The sequence below is a fragment of the Syngnathus acus genome, chromosome 3 (assembly GCF_901709675.1).
Source record: "Syngnathus acus chromosome 3, fSynAcu1.2, whole genome shotgun sequence".
In the NCBI taxonomy this organism is placed as follows: domain Eukaryota; kingdom Metazoa; phylum Chordata; class Actinopteri; order Syngnathiformes; family Syngnathidae; genus Syngnathus; species Syngnathus acus.
Genome location: NC_051089.1, coordinates 3,288,906 through 3,309,972, shown reverse-complemented (window position 1 = coordinate 3,309,972; position 21,067 = coordinate 3,288,906). Strand labels below are relative to the sequence as shown.

Here is a 21,067-nt window from a genome sequence, read left to right as displayed (position 1 = left end):
AATAAATAATGAGTATATGATGAAATGCCTATAACAGCTTTCAACCTTCCTCATCCTCTCCTGAAGATTCTGCCCTTTCCAAAACACTTTTCTCTCCCGAATTGTTAAATTGTTGAGAGTAGCGAAGATTCAAGATCCTTAAATCTCCAACAGGTACGCCGAGAAAAGACAATCCACACTCATCGCGTCTATCCAGCGTGAGCCGGTGTGACACGTTCATAAACGGTGCCCGGTTTCCGTGTCACATCCACTCAGACGAGGGCGTTGACGTCGACGCTGTCGCCTTGCCAGGCCTCAGCCAGCTGCCAAAATCCCAAGCTTAATTGTTTCAGCCGACTCCCTGCCTCTCGCTCATTTCCCCCCCGTTTCCTAATCCCGGCGACAAAGTTATTTGCATGTCTAATGACACCCCGTATCACGAGCCCTCGCAAAGGACGAGGCACAGATGATTATTAACGGTCGATGGAGCTTGCGTGTACTGTCGCCCTTTTGTTCTCGGACCTAAGCAAATACTGCCTGAAATCCCCCTTCTAGTCCTCAGAGAGCCTCTCTGGCTTTGAATGTGGGGAAGCTCCATCTGAATATTGATGTACTGAAGCGGTTGTATTATCTGTAATACCAGTCATTCTCATAATTCTTGTGGGAAGAATACAATCGAAACTGTTTGAAAAAAAAAAAAAAAGGGCATAATCAGACTTGGGAGTTGATTGGACGAGAGGATGTGACCTCATCCGTCAACTATGCAATATCTTCATGTAGTTAAAATACCCGTAGAGACTCAACAAAATAACAAACTACAATCTGTTCTGGGATGTTGGGTTATTTATTTATTTATTTATTTATTTTTATTTTATTAGAATTTTTTTCCCATAGAAAATATTTTGTGCAGCACAGTGGAATTGTAGTTCTTGGTCCTGAATCGAGTTTCGTCCGACATTCCACCCCTGTTAGATTTCTACTGGGGAATAAAATGGATTTTTTTTTCCTGCTCCAAACTATCACGATCAGCTTCACAGAGCCTTTACATGGTGACATCTGAGCTCACTAATTTGCTCTTCAGGTTGAAAACAAAAGGTTCAAACAGGCCCAACAGGCTTGTGTGGAGAACATCTCCATATAAGCCCCAATTACAGAAATAGGCGATTGTACTGTACATAAAGTATGTGGAAAACCTGATTGGGGGTTCACGGGAGAAAAAAAAAGATTGTTCATTTGTGGCAGACTGACACTGTGCTTTATATTCACCTCAATTAAACGGTAGTCGCCAACTTTCACTCCCGTTTTCTCCTTTTTTCTTTTCTAGCTAACATTACGAAATATGTGATGAATTGGAGGAGGAATGTTACTCCTATTGAAACCCTTAAGGTCATCAAATTACCCTTTCTGCTTCAAATGAATTGCGGCAGCCACTGGAAAGCTTTTTTTTTTGTGCTCTTGAGCATTATTATTTTACATTGACACTCTACAGGAGACCGCCGATGGATAGTCTGAACGCGTTTCCTCATTTGAATCGGCAGCACGGAAATAGTTCAAATCTTTTCGAGGACATGTTCGTGAGTTGCGTTAACATAAATCATCAAATAGAGATCACTTTATAGATGACATTACAGAGAATTTTTTTTTGCCATGGGGCAGTTATCCATGAGCCCTTCAAATTCTGCCTAGCGACAAGTCATTTGTAGCTATTATTCCATTTCGTAGTCAAAGTTTTGCGTGTGTCTTGCATGTGGAACTTATTTGTCGCACGTGACATTTAACAAGATCGCCAATGACGTTTGTTCCGGGGTTTTTGCGAAATCGCGAGTGAAATGAAGAAGGCGGGAGCGAGCGTGAAATGCTTAAAGATGAATCACAAAAGCCCAGCCGCTCCATCTGGGCCGAGAAATCTCACTCCGACTTGCTACGCGACCCATCTGCACCCTGTCGGAAAAAAAAACCTGTGACCAATTTGACGCAAAGGGTATTCTGCATTGAAGTCCTTCTTTCTTTTAGCATTCTGGGTTCGAAACCCGCAAGCCGGTTGGGAGGGAGCGGGGACGGCCTGTTTTGTTTTTAGCTCAGCATGTGCTGCTAGCTCCTGCAGAGCAACTCATTGACACTTTGTCAGAGAGCCAAAATATGTCCTCTGAAAGCAACAAAGGATAAACTTATAGTTACATTAAAAGCAAGCTGAGCTTTTATTTGCCGTTTGAACCTCTCCCAGATTCTTTCTGTAGTCATCAAATACGATTTTTTTCCCCAAAACTCACAATTTTAATTAATCAGACTAGCGGCCCACATTATGACAATTTCCTGCATAGGAATGTAAATTCTAAGTCATATTTTAGTTGTTGAAGCTCAATTGGTTAACTGCTACAATATTTGCGACTTTCCGACAGACTTGAATCTAATTGGTGTTATCGGCAAAAGCAAAGGGTGGGCGACTTTGCTATTCGGACTGTAATGACTGTACCTTCACTACATGAGGCTGGCTTCATTTATAAAGATCCCCCCGCGCATGCACCATCTCCTTCCCATTGTCTCGGTAATGGAAAGCAAGTCACGCAAGCGGCACTCATTGGCCTCCTCCAATACTGCGTTTGACCTCCTTGGGCAGCCATATTGATTATTGTTGCGTGTCAAAGACGCTACGCAGTCCCAACAGACCTCACTCCTCTTTGTGCGAGAGGAGAGCTGACTTGTGCAAATAGGCCATTTGGCAAAGTAATTGAGGCTTTTAAAGTGATACCTTGACATCTTTGGAAATGAGCTCCCCTCTGTGCTTTTTTTTTTTTAATCGTCACAATGGCAGAATCGTTTCGTTCTGCGGCGTGTTTGTAAAAGTACACTCGTGTTTTTCTAGCTTCGTTGGTTCCGCTTGTGACTGCTACCCCCCCCGACGCTAAATTGTGTTTACGTGCCGATCATCAGAAGCTAATGCTAATCTGTGTAAACAAAAATGGCTTCGACGTGATAGCCATTAAGTGTGGTCTGGATATTGCATGTTTGTGTTCACATTTTAGTTATCAGAAGCTAAAGCTAATCCTCGACAACATGTAGCTTATTTTAGTTTAGCTTTTAGCGTGACATGAATTCCCTTTAGTCGACTGGAGAAAAGAAAATGGCCAAATCTAATGAATGAGATGTCTCAAATTTAACTGATGTGGCCTTAAAAAGTCTAAATTCATTCTATCGCCGCTCATAGAGTTTGGGCTATTTTAAATACAATTTAAATGAAAGGGGGAAAGAAAGTGCTATGGCACAAGACATGGCGTGGGGGTTGGTGGTGGTTCAGGGGGGGACTATGTTGCCAAAAATAGCAACGCCTATCATATATCATGCATTGCGCCATCTGCTTGGTGGATTCCAAATGTTATTGCAATATTTAGAGTTACAGATTATTCATGGAGGTGTAATTAACTGAGTCCAAATTCAACAAACGGGATGGGAAAAGCTACGATTCATTTCCAGGGATGTTCAAGTCGCAGGAACTATTTAGGCTACGGCGGCCCGAGGGGTTGCAGAAGAAATGAAATGGCAGCACTAATTTTATTGCTTATTTTGAGTCGATGCAACTATGAAAAGCCGTAACGGATTTCTATAGTAAACATGGTTAAAAAAGACAAATGGAATCAAAAGAGGTCAACATCTGGCATTCAACGATGGCGTAACGTAAACAAATATACAAACGCACAGCCTCGAGCTTTCACTTTACATAACAGCACGCAAACTCCTGCATAGTTAATGCCTAACATGACATTTCCCCACCCCAACAGCCCGTCTGGTCACGGCCTCCTTTTAACAAGCACATCGTGTTTGTCACATTGGAGTCGCCGCACAATTGTGACATTTAGCGGCATCTCAGCGAGACTTCACACAGTTGTCGTCACTCGGGCGCTAACGTGCTGGAGTGTTTGTGAATGATTAGGACGCTGGCCCGCTTTGCTTTTCGAGCCTTAATTGGAGTAGGGCGACGTCATTTGATGGCAAAACGGGGTATTAATTACGCTGATCGATAGAGATCGGTTAAGTGTCCCTGCATGTAGTTTTAATACCCATTTAACGCTTTCATTGCCAGCTCTGTTAAAATGAATGTTTGACGTCAATGGTAGTGAATGAGTTGAAAACATTTCTGTCGTTTTTTAGATGATTTTTTGTGCTTTTTTTAAAAAAAAAAGTTTGACCTATAAAAGGTTTTTGTTGACAGCATTAATTTTTCTCAGGAGAACATTTCCTTGTTGGCAGCATCAACTATATTGAGGATACTTCCTTGTTGGAACAATTGCTCGAGGGGGCGTTCAATTGTTCGGTAAATACGTTATTGATCTACTTGAGGGTTCTTTGCCTCATGGGAAATTTTGTCATGAAAATGTGGCAGCTTTGCCTTGCAACATTCCATTTTTTTGGTTCTTATCATGCGACGACTGGCATATTTTTCCTTGTAGGTGTAATATTTGATTGGCGGTTGATGTGCTGTTACCGAAAGAATTAAAGTTTCACCCTACACATGAGATGAAGATTGAAATAGCCCTCCAAATTCTACATGTACAAAAAAAAAACGGCTGGATGCTAAGAAGTGAGTGACTCAAACTAGCCAGCGAGCTTTGGGTATTAACTTTGAAAACATATACTTAATTTGTCACTCTTGGCAATACAAGACTAAGAAATAGACTAAACTTTTGGCACGAGACACATTAGCCACTCTCCCGAGAGACGCGAGATGTCGGATGCTGCGCCTCAGAGTGCATCACGCAGACGTTTGCTGACATCCCGCCATGACGCGTGACAGCGTCTCCGCCCTAGCGTTCCCGCTTTCACGCCACGCTACATGCAAGGGAGGAGCACACGTCCTCGCTCGCATTTGCCCTGACATAGAGCGCAATCATTAGCTCCCTCTGAGGGCGAACACTTAAGCGTGAGGAAACAGGGCAATGGGTGTTGGTGGGGGAGAGGAGAAAAAAATAAACTACAGGATCTTCCTCATTAGGATGGTGTGATTGTTTCAAGTAATCTCAATAAAAACTTACTTTCTCCTGGGATTGACATATTTTATTCTGTCCGCCTTCTCCTGCACTGACAGGATGAGCAACGCCATGCAGTTACGGGTGGGCGGAAATGGATGGAAATAGAGTTTATTCAGGTTTCCACAAATACAGCGTGTGTCAACTGACTCTTTAGTACAACTTGTCTACTTTTATTTCCTTTTGGAAAATTGACAATTTAGTCTTCAATGAACCCCTTGTAGGATTTGTCTGCGTTTTGAATTGTACTTTTTCATAAATATCAAGTTTGCTTATCCAACTTTGAAGCAAAAAGTTACAAAGGCTGGGCACAGAAATTCAATGAGCACATACTTGGGACGAGTTTGATGAACCAGACTTTTTATGTGATTTTTGATTTTTCAATACAGCCATTGATTTCTTTTGTGTTCTTTGTAAAATGTTTGTTTCGCATCTAATAACACATTCAATTTTATCACTTCAAACTTTATTTAATACTTGCTCTGCGCTCACAAATGTTCCACGGTGAAAGAATCACAGCTTTCAAAAATAGCCGCTTCCGCCGCTTTTCACCTCTTTTCAAGAGCCCTCGCAATCAAACTAGCAGTTTAGCTCCCGCTCGTTACAATCAGGCCCTGAGTCTTCAAAAAAAAAAAAAACACCATATCTCGTTTTACTCTTCAAACCTTTGGTCTTCACCAAACCACTTTAGGCTTTTTTCCTTTTTTTTTGATAACGTCAAAGCTTCCCAAATGTTTTTGTAAACATCAAACACCAGTTTGACTTTAAAGCACAAGGGCATTCGTTTTTATACGCGTCGGCAAAACAAATAAATGTCAGCCTTCAATTTGATCACAACTGATAATACTGCATAGAAGCCAACATTTTAAAGAAAATGTTCGCTAAAATAGTCAATTGCCCCTCGCATTGAACGGACCAATGGCCATCAACACTCCAAAAAAAAAATCACTTATACTATTAAGAAAAATGACAGGCTGTCATCAATTGGTGTCCGTTTAAAGAGTTTCTCAGCATGCGAGATGTGGCGAGGGTTTTTCCCCCCTAATGAGTCACATCGTTCATGCGGAATGATTCCGCAATTAGGCAAACAAAAAGTGCAAGGTGTGACAATTGAAGTGAATGTTGCTTTGTCAGTGTCGGAAAGAACAAAATTTGCCTACGAGGCAAAGCGGATTTCTTTAGGCTGGCATTAGAGGTCACCGTTTTGTTATTATAAATATTTTTTTTAGGCTTCAGCCATCCTGCAGCGTGACCGACTCGGGCGGAAGGGCTGACGTTGAAAACGCTGTGGCAGGAAAATTCAATTAAAGCTGCTGAATGTTGATGTTTTTCATGCGTGCCTGCCAGCTTGTATTCTTTGCTGGCCAATACGCACAGCATCATAAGTGTCAATACTTTGTGATTCAAAGATGGCCGACCATCTAATGTTTTTGTTTTTGTAAGCAGTGAGGACAGTTTTGTAACGCGAACATCTCAAAAACACTTTAATCTTCGCTAAAGCTAACATTAGCTCAATAACGAACCTTGTCTGTGCATTTTTGTAAACATCAAAAACAATCAGTCAATTTACAAACATTACCTTGGCAACATCCAAAACAATATGAGAGTCCAGTTTGCCTAGCATGTGATTATTAATCAACAACAAACTTCAGCGAAGCTAATATTAGTGTTTGAAAAAAACACTGAGAAGTGCACGGCAGAAGTTTGAGCCATTGCTCCACTGTGGCCAACGCGGCTTTATTAACAATAAACGACGTGGAACATTGTCGGATTGGAAAAAATCCTCCCTGGAAGCTCCGTCCTGCTTCACCGTTCACCTTTAGCGATGGAGAGGATTTAAGAGGGAGAAAAAGTCACAGTCAAATCAACATCCTGTGTGTTGCTTGGTTTTGAGATGTGCTGAAATGAACTCTCTCTTCCAGCTCCACACGGACTTGGACGTAGGCGGCAAGCGCATCAAGTACGTGTTGGCCGGCGAGGGAGCCGGCACCATCTTCGCCATCAACGAGCTGACGGGCGACATCCACGCCATGAAGAGGCTGGACCGCGAGGAGAAGGCCGAGTACACGCTCACGGCCCAGGTCATTAACGCAGACACCGACGAGCCGCTGGAGCCGCCGTCCGAGTTCATCATCAAAGTGCAAGACATCAACGACAATCCGCCGCAGTTCATCGAGGGTCCTTATCGGGCGTCCGTGGCCGAGATGTCGGCGGTCGGTGAGTCACAAATATGCGGCCGCGGCATCGATATAATGAGTGCAAGACTGGGACGGGACTATTTGGAAAACAACTGGGGCGAATAATTATTAAATGGGGACAAAATAAATCACATTAATACAACAAGGCTTCTGTGCCATCCAAACATGAGGATGGAGGCTTATACACTTTAATTGGCTTTTACATGACTATTTATGAATTTACCTACTTTGCTTTTTCTGTGATGGCAATGCCACAAAAAGGTACCAAAGACATACCTAAATAGGAATTAGATTTGAGTTGGTACATCTCGACTGAAAAACGAGTTTTTTATGTTAAGGATTAGTTAGTGGAGAGTCTTAGCCATGTGTGACACATTCTTGGTGCATTTTCTCTTCAGAGGATTCAATTTTATAAATTGTTAATTTATTCTTAAAAGTAATGTAAGATGAGTTTGAAATATTGACAACTGATTTGGGATTCATTCTATCTGCAGTTTGCATGTTCTCCCCATGCTTGCCTGAGGTTTTTCCCGGTACTCCAGTTTCACCTGAGAAAGCATGCTGGATTGATTGAAGATCAATATTATGCTAATTAATGCTAATAAATAACTGAGGATTGGTGCTTCAGGGTGAAATAGACACACCAATGAATTTTATATGATTTATGGATTATCAGAGATGTAATAATGTAGGCAGTGCTTCTGCAGTAGTAGCTTTCCCACCAACTTATGTGAAGGGCGGCAAACAAGCTGATGCTGATACTTTTACTTCTATCTACGGAATTTCTTTAAGTTTAAAATGTTATCTCGAATCCCGAATCACATTATGGCCAATGATAGAATCCTTGTCGGTCTTTTTTGTTAAATAGTAAATCCTTGTTGTGGTAGATAGCGGATGCTAGCATTAGCTAGATTTACGGCACATGTTAGTCTAATTTAGTTTCTCGGTCGGCATATACAATCGGTGCATTAGCGCTACCTTCTTTAGCGTGCTACAAAGAAGGGACATTGCCTAGAATGTTTTGAGATGAGCGGCGCATCTCTCCCCCTTGAAACGGGTCACGCTGTCATTTGAGCTAACAGCACTGACGGATGCTAATTGCCACAAGCTAACATTCTCGCAGGGCTCAAGCCGGGCACGCAATGCTCGTCTCACTCAATGCTAATATATTCATAGATTCAAATTCTCATTCGCGGTCATGCATTCAAAGGAGCGCATTGGCATGATCACACAATTTTAATGCATGTATGAGACTGGCAAAGGCCCCCACCAGTGTCTCAGTCTGCTGCTGAACGGACCCCCGAGCGGCAGGGGGTCTCCTTCAGAAGGAGATCAGAGCGTCGTTATACAGCTTTGACACCGGACGAGTCGAGAGAGGACGCTGTCGCCAAGTGTCGCATTTCCTCCTTTGAGCCTCTTTGTGTTATGCTGCCTTTCAGAAAACCGCAACGGTGGAACTTTGTGAACTGCATAGAAATTGTTTCGCTTCAAGCTGAAATAGTGGACATGCTACTGTATGTCTTTTCTGATACTTGTAACCTTTATGTGGGTTTGTGTCCCCGCACCCCTTGAAATTTCCTCGGACATCCGCGGTGCCAGACCAAATTTTTGGGTATTTTCCAATTTTTCCACCCGTCCCCCCTGAGGCACACACATTCAATCTTCATCAACATTTTTTTAAAAATTGTTTGATTTTGTAAAAAAAAATTAAAAATGTCGACCCTCCCATGGCCCCCCCATGGGAAAAAAATCCTAGCTCCGCCACTGTCTACAAGCTACAAATTGAATTTTGCAAACTGAAAAATGGCAAACTGCCTTTCATGTCTGTTTGTGGGTCCACTAATAACAACCAAATATCATTTTGATAAGTGAAATATCAAAATATACTTTGCATCATGAAAATGATCCTAAAATGTCCGACTTATATTTTTTCCTGCATTAGTTGTTCAGACTTTTTTCGTGAGTCTACTCAAGATAGACCAAATTTCACATTGCTCAATAAAAACGGCCTCAGGGGCTGGATTTAAAACAAATTCCAGTGAGTATGGGAAAGCCCTCCAAATGGCTAATTAATGCACATTTAAATGCATAATGTCCTCTATTCATTAACTAAACCCAACCTGGCTACTTCCAACCTCAAAGGCATTTTTCCTTAGCTTCGCCCTCAACTTCAGTCTATAGTCGCGTGGCAATTAAAATGGCCGCCGCGGCGGGGAAAATGAAAGTCAGAGAAAAGTCACACGTCTTATCCGTGCGAGCCTTTTAGAAGGAAGAACAAAAGGTCTTTCTCCTTCATTTCCCATTAACCCCCATGCTCCTCGGCGTACAGGAAACATGGCCACCTCGCCGGCCCCGTGTCACATATCTCATCTGGCGCCGGGGATGAGCGCTTTTTGCGTACTTGGGGGGGGGGCGGTGACATTCAATGGGCTGTATGGCTGCAATGGCGGACAGATAAAAGCAAAGCGTTGTAGTCCATTTGTCAGCAAGCTGGTTGATACGCTTGATGCCCGGCGCCGCCACGCTGATGAGGTCTGGAGTGGAACTGACAGGCGGCGCGGCGTGGTGGCGGAGGTGAGAGGCAGCTTTTTTTTCCGGTCCAGATTAGATGTCTGATTGTTCCACACAGGAGGCTTGGAACGCGGCGGGAGAGCGTGGCGCCGAGCTCGGTATTGTCTGCCATGGCGGCGGCGGCGGCGGCATCTCGTTAGCGCCGCACCATAATTACATTCTAATGCTGCTCGGCATGGAGACGAGCTCGACTTCATCAGCGGCCACTTTACTTGCTCGCCGTTCTTCCCGTGGACTTTATTAAGCACTCAGTGGCTGTTTTGCATTGGAGCAAGCGGGGAAGTGGCCAAACACATACACCTGACAAAACAAGTCACTTTTTTCCCTCAAAAATACATTTCAATGAACCCAATTACGAATTTAAAGAATATTTTGTGTTTTACAAATTGACATAACCCACAAAAGCCGTTCTGAGCGTTCAATGCTCAGTCCTGCCGCAACGGGCTAATGTTTCATGCGCTTGAGGGAAACTTAGCAGTGGCAAAGTCATCGGTCGGTGAGCAAGCGAGCCAGCGAGAGCGAGAGAAGCTTTTCAGGCAAACAACTGAGCCCTCCCGAATGTTTAATTAATCAGCCGTGACAAAAGGGAGCAACAGTCAACAAAGAGATGCCAATTTCCATTCCTTATGCATTAGTCCCAAATGGAAAGTCGGCGAGTTCTGTCAAGTACGACTTTGCCTCCCAAAAAAAAGAAGCCTCAGAGAGCGAAACGCTACAGAATATCGCTTCACCGATGTTTTGTGTTTACACAGAGACTCTTTGCTCGCTCTTTTGTTCCTCGTCGTCTCCGACGATGCGCAAACTACAAACTGCAGATGGGAACCAGCTGTGGGTGGCTGTTGGGAAATAGGAAATATTTCACTGAGAATTCCAACGTCAAAAAAAAACAACGTGCCCTTTTAAACACTTTTTTTTCCACACCTGATCCACAAGTATGTTGATCATAGCACGGCGTTTAATTAAAAGCGCTCATTTTACTCTATTTGTGCAGGCTTAAGCGCAATTAAAATGTTAATTAATTTGCGTGGATTGGATAGATCTCACAGGATTAGCCCGTCCTGTTTTTTTTACCCGCCGTAATGGGGTCTTCGACTTTTAAGGCTATTTACAAGCTGACGGATTTGTCTCGGCATGAAAGTGTCGCAGCCATATGCCGATGTCGGCGGGCGCCAAAGTTCTCCAGCGGCTAACAGCAAGGCGGCGGCGGCGTAAACGACAAAGTCAACCCGAGTGAGGTTTAATCAGGAGGTGGCGCGACCCTTCTTACTAAATTGCCGGGGAAAGACACAAAGTTGCAGCGTGCACTTGATGTGAGGGACGGCCCTCGGGTGCGTCATTATCGCGGCGGTTAATAAACGGGCCGAGGCGGCCAGATGGGGGGAAAGAATTTGCCACTTGATCACCTGTAAGCAGAGAGCGGCGCCAAAAATGTGTCCGTTGGAGCTGAGCAATAGATTACCTGCGGCTGATTTGCATTTTTAGATTTGTTACGGAAAGCTCGGCAGGGGGGAATGCGCGGCGGCGTAATGATGTTTTTTGATTACGTTCGGGCTTGTCACCGCGCAAACGAGTAAATTTCATCACAGGGCGAGATGCCGAGAAATGAGCTCCCGTGTCCCATCTACACACCCAATAAAAGGCGTGAAACATTTGGAATTACAAAATAGGATCTCATTGTCGTCTTAGTCACAGAAATAGATTCAGTCGGCCCATAGAAATGTTATGTTTTTATTGCGCTGTCAAAAAATGTTGGGTGAAGGCAAAATTTTGAAATTGGATGATGGTGCAATTCAAATAAATACTTGAAGTTTTCTTCCCGGCATTTCACAACAAAGGAATAAGAGTTTATAGAATGGCTGGTCCTTTTATTGAACCCCATTTTAAAGATTTAGTAACTTGTTTGCTTTGTTGTGCTAACATTACGCTTTTTTGCCGGGTTATTTTCAGTTTAAATGATTTTTTTTCAGACCACAAAATATAATGTTTTTTACAGTGTGGACACACCATGTAAGAAAGAAAATCAAAAATTTCCCCCATTTTGGACGATTACAACTTTCATCCATTTTTATCGAGGTAATAAACCTGCGTATATTTATTTATATGCACCTCAATTTCACGTTAGCTAATTTTCAAATGCTCCCAACCACATGTATATATTCCCTTGGGCGGACATATTTGCCGATTTGGTGACGTTTCATGCATGTCAGAGTTCTAAAAATAGCCTTTTAATTAGCTTATTATGTCATTATCGGTACATACAAATTGACAGAAGGTCATAAAATTGTATTTCTTTGAATCATGACCTGAAGTTCACTAATTGACCTTAATTGACAAATCTGACGTTTTTTGCACAATGCCGATCGGGAATGCATCGTGTTCATCTCCCACCGTCTATTTATCTTTTTGATCCATGGAAAGAGAGAGAAGCCATTTTAAAGGGCATTTCACGCTCTACTTGGGCCAGATGTTCTTTTGAAAAATATTATCTTACCATGCAGGAAGTGATGATCATATCTCAGGAAGTCGGGGATTATTAAATGCTCTTTAATTCATAATGATAATCTTGCCGTGTTTCCGGGTCACATGAATAAAGAAGAAGTTATAAAAAGCAAGCGTGGCTGCTGCTCATGGATGCCGTAGTGCGGCGGCTTGGCAGATGAAGTCGGTGGCAGGAGGCCCCTGGCCCTTTAACACAGTGGGCAGCAGGGCAGGGGCACATCTGACCAGCCAGAGGGGGCGAAGTGGTGCCTGGCATCGACGGCTTTAGAGGTTTCCAAGCGGGCCATAAAGCTTGGTCTTGCTCGGTGGCCTTTGTGTGTGAATCCGTATGAAGGCAACTCGGCCAGGCCTCGGAGGTGTTCAACCAACATGCTGGAATTAAGTTGGAAATAACGTGCAAGTCGTACCCAGGGAAGAAACGGTTGCTTATTACCGCCGGGATCGAAGATCAACCAAACGAGACACGGAAACGATCGTTGGCACATTCACATGTTATTCGTCGAGCAATAACAACAGCAGAGATCATTTTACAGTGGTGACATCTTCATATTTTTCTTCTCGAATCTATTTCAGATGACCCGCGTCGTCTCGCATCTTCATGTTTATGCCGTATCCAATTTTGTGATCCGCCATACGTGTCACCTGTCAGCAACTCAGCCGAGTGTTTTTATTTTTTTCCCCTTTTCTGCTCGGCCATTTGTCTTCGCTGCTCTTGCCTGTAGCTACTGCAGATGAAGTGTCAACGGTCTGATTTGGCACCTTTGCAGAGGTTATATATTATTTATATTTCCCTAGGGGAGAATCAAGTAGAAAGTAGAAATAAACAAAACAAAAACTATTTTTACCAGGTTTGACGTCGTATCAAAAGCGTATTGCTAGCTAGCAATGACAAGGCCATGTCATGAATCCCTCTTGAATTCAAAGCGGGACATGCCCCGCTGCAATATTGTGAGATTCATAATTAATTACTGCCACTGTTTTTGTTTACAAAGTAGATGTCATATTAGACTTCCACTTCTCATGCCTTAGCTAATGTGTCTTCCACGCATCCTCTAGCATGTGGCATTTTTTTCACGCTAGTTAGCATATGAAGCTAAAATTCCCCGTTTGTCTCCCAGCCAACACTAACCTTCCCTCAAGGGAGAACAAAAAGTAATGAAGCCCTTCAACGCAATCTCCATAAGATCCCGACCGGGCGCCTCAAACAACGTTTCTTTTCTTGTCACGCTTCACTTAGTCACCAGCACAAAGACGGCATGCTTGAAGAAGGTAAATGAGAGAGAGTGTTTTCCAAATGAGGAAACAAATGCAAATCTGGCAACACAGTGAAAACATTCTGGTTTCATAGCATCATGATTCTCTCTGTTCAAACTCTTATTGCTACCAATCTGCATTCTTTGGTTCATAAACTTTGAAAAACACAACTTGGATCTTCGGATGCTAAATTAAAAATCAGCTCGCATACCTGAGAGCGTTAGCAAAGTATCGAATGACAAGACATTCCTTTGTGTGTTGGTGCCAGATATGAACAAGTACCGTATTTTCCGGACTATAAGGCGCACCTTCAATGAATGGCCCATTTTAAAACTTTGTCCTTATATAAGGCGCACCGGACTATAAGGCGCACCATTAATGCATCATGTCAGATTTTTAATCCAAATCAAATCATTCTCCGTTTTATTTTTTTTATTTCAACTCCAGACGCAACAAATTACTTTATAATCACAAAATGATGATCCATACTCTTTTCGATTCATGATTCATGGTTTTCACTTATGATTGATTTCATGACACAATGCTTCGGGTCAGTTTAAATATAGGAATTTGGTCCATATATAAGGCGCACTGTCGGCTTTTGAGAAAATTTTAGCTTTTTAGGTGTGCCTTATAGTCCGGAAAATACGGTAGATACTCTATTAGCTGCCTGCCAACTGTGACGCTAAGCTAGTAGGGGCAAATACTCGTAGATGGCACAAAACCCAAAATATCGAAGAATCTTGCTACATTCTCTGCTTCTTCGCAATTAAAAAGACAACTGTTGGTGGATTTTTTTCACTCTAAGTTTTTCACAGCAGGTCAGGAGCTTTTTATTCTATAGGAACTTTTTTTATAGTCATTTTTAGTTTGCGCTCGCACACTGGAAGGAACCTAATTTACACTATGTAACATTCATTAGAGTGCCGACTGCTGTCAAGTGACGGCGTTTGCTATGTGGAGCAGCTTTAAAGTGATTTCCTCCGACTCCACACGAAAGCATTCCCGCCGCCGTCAAAGATTCAACAAGCCGCCTGCTGCCACCGATGTTGCTGCTGGGAAAAGATTACATTTTTATTTATGATCCCGCCATCAATGATGGAAGCACCTTAACGTGTTTACCTTTGATGCGGTAGCTCAGGAGAGACTCCATCATGGATGTTATGAAAGTGGGAAGAGGACCAATTTAGTGCGGACGACTGGGGACTGCTTGCTCAGTCAAGAACAGCTTGGCTTTAAGGACCACTGTGCCAAGTAGTATTGTTGCAAACTGTTTAATCTTTCGGTTTGATTGGATCCTGAGGGACGAGGTCAGTTCAACCCTTTTTTTTAAGTGTTGCACAAATAGTTTCACTAACAATTTTTCGCCCGAGCTTTTGAATTTGATTTGCAATTGCAAATTTAGTCAACGTCCCATTACCGCAAGTTTGAGTTCACAATCCTCCAAAGAAAGCATAACGCGGGACTCGATCGCGCCTCTGAGCATTTGCCCGTCACGCTCGGGGTGCTTTTACAGAATTTGAGCAGGATCCCCTTTCCCTTCTCATCCTCGCACGTCTGCATTATTAATTGTCTGCATGCCACAGAGCAAAGTACGGTTGGCTTTCAGGCCTTCGGGCAAACCTTACATTGCTGACTGCTGCTCCAAATGGAAAGCACTGCTGACACGATTCAAAGTTGGAAAAAAATAATCATGTGTACATTCAATTTCACTGCAGAGGAAACATGGTAAAAATATCTGCTAATGTTTGGTAAATATTTTCACTGTGTGTGTGTGGGCTGAATGTGTTGTGTTGATATGTGTGAGTGTGTGGTGTGCAGAAGTGTGAGTGGGTTGGATGTGGGTGCGCATGTGTGACTACAGCATTGTGGTGCCCCAGGTGACACAAAGCTTGGTGTTTTTTTCTTTTTAACAACATTTAGCTCTCGAAATTATCATTACGATAACAATGAATCAATAGAAAATATACAACGTGAAAAATAAAGGTACCGTGTGAACTCTGCCTAGCAACAAGTGATCACTAGTTGCTGTCATTTCTTTGGGTGTATTTCTGCAGGTGCCGCTCCAATTTTCTACTCTCTCCTGGCATTGAATTTGGCAGCCGCATCACTCAGTATGGATTTAGTCAGCCTCGTGATTTTACGACACCCACTAAAACACACAGTCAATCCCACTACTGGTTAGCGACGTCGCATCAGGGACCACCGTAGAATTGGCCGAACCTGTTCACAAGATGGCCCCTTTCGAAAAAAGTATTGGAGTCTACATCAGTACTCCATTTGGTTAAACAACACAACTGGAAATATACAACAGTAATCATAAAAGTTTCAGATCCGTGGCCTTTGAAAATTGTCACTTCCAATGCAAATAAGCGGCAGACAGATTTCTTAGTAAGACGGAACGCACAGTGACGCTCAGATTACTTTTCATATCATTTCCCACCGGGCCAACTTCTCCATGTGTGCGCGTGTGGTACGTTCTCCGTGATGGATTAGTTTGTCAGACAGCAGCCCGGCGGAACTCGCGCAGGCTGACGGACACATTGAGTCGCCGGTCACGTCAGCATCCCGACGTCCTTCTAGGGCGGAAAAGGCTTTGAACCCGCTCGCTCCGACACGGCTGTCAGGTGACAAGGCGCTGCTGCTTAGGAGCTGCCAAACATGTTAGATTCACGCGTGTGGGAGGCTGAAGGACCGCTGTCACATTTTTACGGACGGCCCGAGAGCTAGCGGTGTCAGCCGCGGGGCCTCGGGTTTGTTTTGCTTTATTTTTGTTTGGCCGTGGCGAGGATTTAAAAATGGAAAAATTGACTCAGAACATCTCGCACCACGCTGCAACCTGGGGGCGTTGTCGACGCTCAGGCTGAGCGTTTCCCTCCAACGCTGTCCTCGTCTATTGCAACCTGCTCTTCACCGCGGCTGCCTTCGGTAGATGAAACAGAATCAAGAACAAGTGGCACCTATAGAAAGCCATACCACGTGTTTACATTCCTACAGTTTGTCTTTTATGTCATGAAGCTGATTTTGCTTTCGTGGTTCGAGAGGATTTGAACGTGGCCTTTAGCCGTTTAAGGTTGGCGACAAAGTCAAGTAAGGGTTTTGTAACCGGATTTGGTTCTTGCCATCAATGTAGCCTGTTGTTACAAAAAAATCTTGCAGTTTTCTTGTCAATGATCAGAAATCATGAGGATGTATTTGTCTGTGTCCGCACTTGTTGCCTATTGTTGCATGATGCTAGCACGCGTGCCTTTAATTAGCATGATGCTAGCATGCGTAGGAGCTTTTTACACGCACACGCAGAAATAAACACCAACTTGGAATTGTCTGCCGGCCAGCGAGCAGCTTACATGCCTCATTAAAGACACTTTTGGTGACCGAACACACATAAGTAATATATTTCTTGTATTTAACAGGAATCTTGATCTGGGGTCTTTGCTCTCTGGGGGGGTGGCATGATATTAACCACAACATACTCTGCTGCATTTGCATTATGCTGAATTTTGTTTTTATTCTGTCTTCTGAGGAATAATTCACATTAAAAGGCTGGCTTGGGTGGCAGCGCTCTCAAATTAAGAAACATTTGGCACTTTTATCTGTGATGAAGTTGTTCATTAGACAACACAGCTCAGCCGTTAGGCTTTGTTATTACCTCGCCTTGGGAGCAATTAAACATGGCTAAAAGGGGCAATCCCGATTTTCCGTTCTTGCTAATTCTATAAATCTGCGCCCAAACGTGAATAATTAAAGTAAATCACTAACAACGAGAGGTGGCAAAGGTACTCGTATGCTGTAAATGCAAAGATAGACTCAGAGGAGACAACATCCTAATTCTACTGCTGACCTCAACTAAAAATACAAAAAAAAATCTTTGAAGCATATACAAATCTATTTTGAGAATAAAAAATAACCCAAAGTGTTTTCTGCAATTTAACCTGAGTTGTGCTTGTACAGGGAATAATAAAAAAAAAAATCAATTTGCAGGTTTTAAAGAGCTAGCTAGCGCTGGCTAACCTTTTATGCTATCAAAAAGTGTCCCCGTAACTTTAGTTGTAAACTTGATAACTGAAAAAAAATCCTTAACTAGCTAGCAAATGATAGCAAATTTTATGTACCGGACAACATCAACCAATTCTCTGAAATAAAGTGCACGAGGAATTTCTTGCTTCTCCAAATTGCCATCTAGCTTAATGCTTCCTGATTTACTTTTTCTCCGCGTCCCTCTTTTGAAGCGGTGGCGTGTCATGGCAACAAAGAACCCGCCTAATTATTTTGTTCCTGCTTCCGTCGACTCCTACAGAAGTGGATGTCAAAAACAGACAAGGACATGAAAAAGCGGAAAACACCGTCATCACCCCCTCCCACTCTCATCATCATCTTCCTCCTCTTCCTCATGCTTTGTCTTATAAAAGACTCGTAATTGCACTACAACAATAACAGTGTCAGTGTTAAGTGTGACGGTCCCCTTCCTCGTCACAAGCGTGGCGTCCCTTATCCATCATTGGCTCTTGGGAGCAATTTCTGGGATGCTGACAAGCATATCTCATCTTCGAAGATGTTTTTTTTTTCTTCACCAGGGCCACAATCCTTTGGCCCGTGTCACCATTGTCAAATTATGAGCAGCTTCGTTCATTTGCTGTGTTTGGCATTAGTGCTGTAGTGAGGACTGATGAGAAAATGGAGATGGTTTTTAGTATGAGTGGATGGATGCAGGATCAAGTAGGTAATATTCTTTTTAGTTGGATGGACAGATGGATGACCTAAATTGGTGACACTATAGGCCAAGTTTGTCACATCGTCTTAATTGCCAATTGGATGTTCACGTAAATGAATGAGGATAAACAAAGACATTAAGAGAATGTCTCACTAATTCAATCTCCATGTATATTTTTAACCAAATTGGCATTCTACTCTAAAAATAGTCACTGAAAAGATGAAGGCTGTCATTCTGTCTGATCATCCTCCTCCTTTTCTTCGTCTTCTGACAGCTGAGAGAGTGACACTGGTGTTCATGTAATCAATACACAATCAGCTACTCCGTGCTGCCGTATAAGCACTGGCCTGCTGTCTTAAAAAAAACAAAGAAAGTTCCATTTGCCGTCTTTCTAAGTTAAAAAATAATAACTGTGAAGGTGAAAGACCACTCAGAAACCACTGAAACAAGAACATGCTAAACACTCGAGATTCGGATTAACTGTGATTTTTTTTTCCCAGAAAATATCAACAACTATATACAACTATATACACATTGAGCTTTTTCTACCCAAAATCCAAACCATTTTCATTTTTGATATATCGAGTGTACACCGCTTTCATAAACCCAAAAGTCATTTGGGTACCTTTTTTGGCCAAGTAAAAAAAGAAGTTGCGATTTTTACTAATCTAGTACAAACGTTTTTGGTTAAAATAAAAGCCCAAGCGAGGATCAAGTGTAGACATTTTTCCGAGACACTGCAAGCAGACAGAGCTTCCACTTAATCTAAAATGCATTATTCTATCCTTGATTAGCAGAGGACATCTGTATTCAAAATCAAAATTGCCGCATTCATTTTCTCTTTTGGAGTGCTCTAATCATAAAAGGATCTTTTAGAAACTACTATGAATATCACATGGACGTGCTCCTTATTCGAGTATGTTATCTAACCCTAAAAATTACATTTTCAAGTGTTGAGTTTTGAACAAAACCCATTCACGCAACTGTCCAACTATACATGTATATTAGAGTATGTGTATATATACCGTATTTTCCGGACTATAAGGCGCACCGGACTATAAGGCGCACCTTCAATGAATGGCCCATTTTAAAACTTTGTCCTTATATAAGGCGCACCTGACTATAAGGCGCACCATGAATACATCATGTCAGATTTTTAATCCAAATCAAATCATTCACCATTTTATCTTTTTTATTTCAACTTCAGACGCAACAAATTACTTTATAATCACAAAATAATGATCCATAGTCTTTTTGATTCATGATTCATAGTCATCAGCCGGCCACTTATGATTGATTTTATGACACTTCGGGCCAGTTTAAATTGAGGAATTTGGTCCATATATAAGGCGCACCGGACTATAAGGCGCACTGTCGGCTTTTGAGAGAATTTTAGGTTTTTAGGTGCGCTTTATAGTCCGGAAAATATGGTAGTACTAAAATGGCCAAAAATATGGATAAGATAAAACCATGCCACAATTTGGCTTTAACCAAAGGTGCCTGGTTTACCTGCCATGTCAGTCAGCGCAACTTTGAAGCACGTGCGACTAAATCCAAACTGTGGTAGGATTTTAACTTTCTGGATCTGGATTCCATATTTCCAGCTGCATCATACCATCAATACATTTCAGCTTAGTTCAATAAAAGCAACCTCTCTGTCTGTTTGGCCTACAGGACCACTGTTTGTAATTACGCTTATATGCTCACGCCGAGTTTAATCGCATTAGTCATAGCGTTATTATACACCGATATGTCCGTGCCTCGGGATCACATTTGTTGGGCTGCGGGCTTTTTCGTTGAATAAAGACATGTGCGAGCCAGTCCGGCTGAGAAATAATGGGCCTCGCACTTCCTATTTACTCTGTGAGATAGGAAATCAATAGGAATCTTCCTGGAAGCGGCGAGGGGCATAAATTGGAGATGTGACGCGCAAAGGCGGCAGAAGAACATCGCAACTCATTTGGGGCAAAACGCATTAGCCAAAGCGTCATCGGTAACGTTTGCTTATTTCCTTCAAGGATGACCGATGCCGGCCAAGGGTCAGGAAGATTTTTTGAGTTTTTGAGCAGCTTGTTCGACAATTCCCAGATGGCCTCAGTTCTTCTTACTCGTCAAAAGTTGAAAATACGACACAGAAAATACTGACTGGCTTTATATCAACAATACACAAGTGAATGATAACATTTCTTCAGTCCGTTTGTTTAAATAGTTGTCGTCTACTTTGATCGATTGGTCGTAAAGAGCAACTTTTTAGGCAATAAGCAAACTCCATTGATTTTTGCAACAGCCATTTATTATTTGCCAAGAGAATATTGACTTTCCATATAACACATTTTTTTACGACTCTGCAAAGGACCTTTTGTCAGCTGCATGGATACAACACTATGACATGAATTGTCATTGAAATTATATTTGGTGTCGATGAAATTAGAAGATCAACAGATTCTTAGACATCGCAACTCATCGGAATGGTGACACCATTACCCAGCGTGCTTTTTTTTTGCACAACTCGTCCACAAAAACGGGGCGGTTGGGTGACGTGGTGCGCAAGCGTGAAGGGCAGCCGCCAGCCGCTCGGCATTCATATGCATGCGGGCAGTGAGCCATGCAGAGGGATTTTGCCGAGGCGAGGAGGACAAGGGGAGAAGAGAGTATCGGGGGGGCTCACGGCGTCCTGCTGAGAGCGCGAGCCCTGCTAAAACAATAGTGTTTATGTCTGACTGGCTGCACGCCCCAGGGGGACACAAAGAGGGCTAGCGCCGAGACCGGCATGAATAAAGATAGGCAGAAAGTGAGCACGTGTGCTCCAGTTGTGCGGCACCAAGGTGGCCGGC

The 21,067-nt window shown here is 42.8% G+C and overlaps 1 protein-coding gene across 2 annotated transcripts in view; it reads left to right on the top strand.

Annotated features, from left to right (window-relative positions):
• Positions 1–21,067, top strand: part of cdh8 (cadherin 8) — a 68,396-nt gene that overhangs the window by 22,049 nt on the left and 25,280 nt on the right. For both annotated transcript variants that reach the window (XM_037246549.1, XM_037246548.1), the window contains exon 3: positions 6,923–7,217. In XM_037246549.1, coding sequence (XP_037102444.1) covers positions 6,923–7,217 — 295 coding nt within the window. The remainder of the gene's footprint in view (positions 1–6,922; positions 7,218–21,067) is intronic.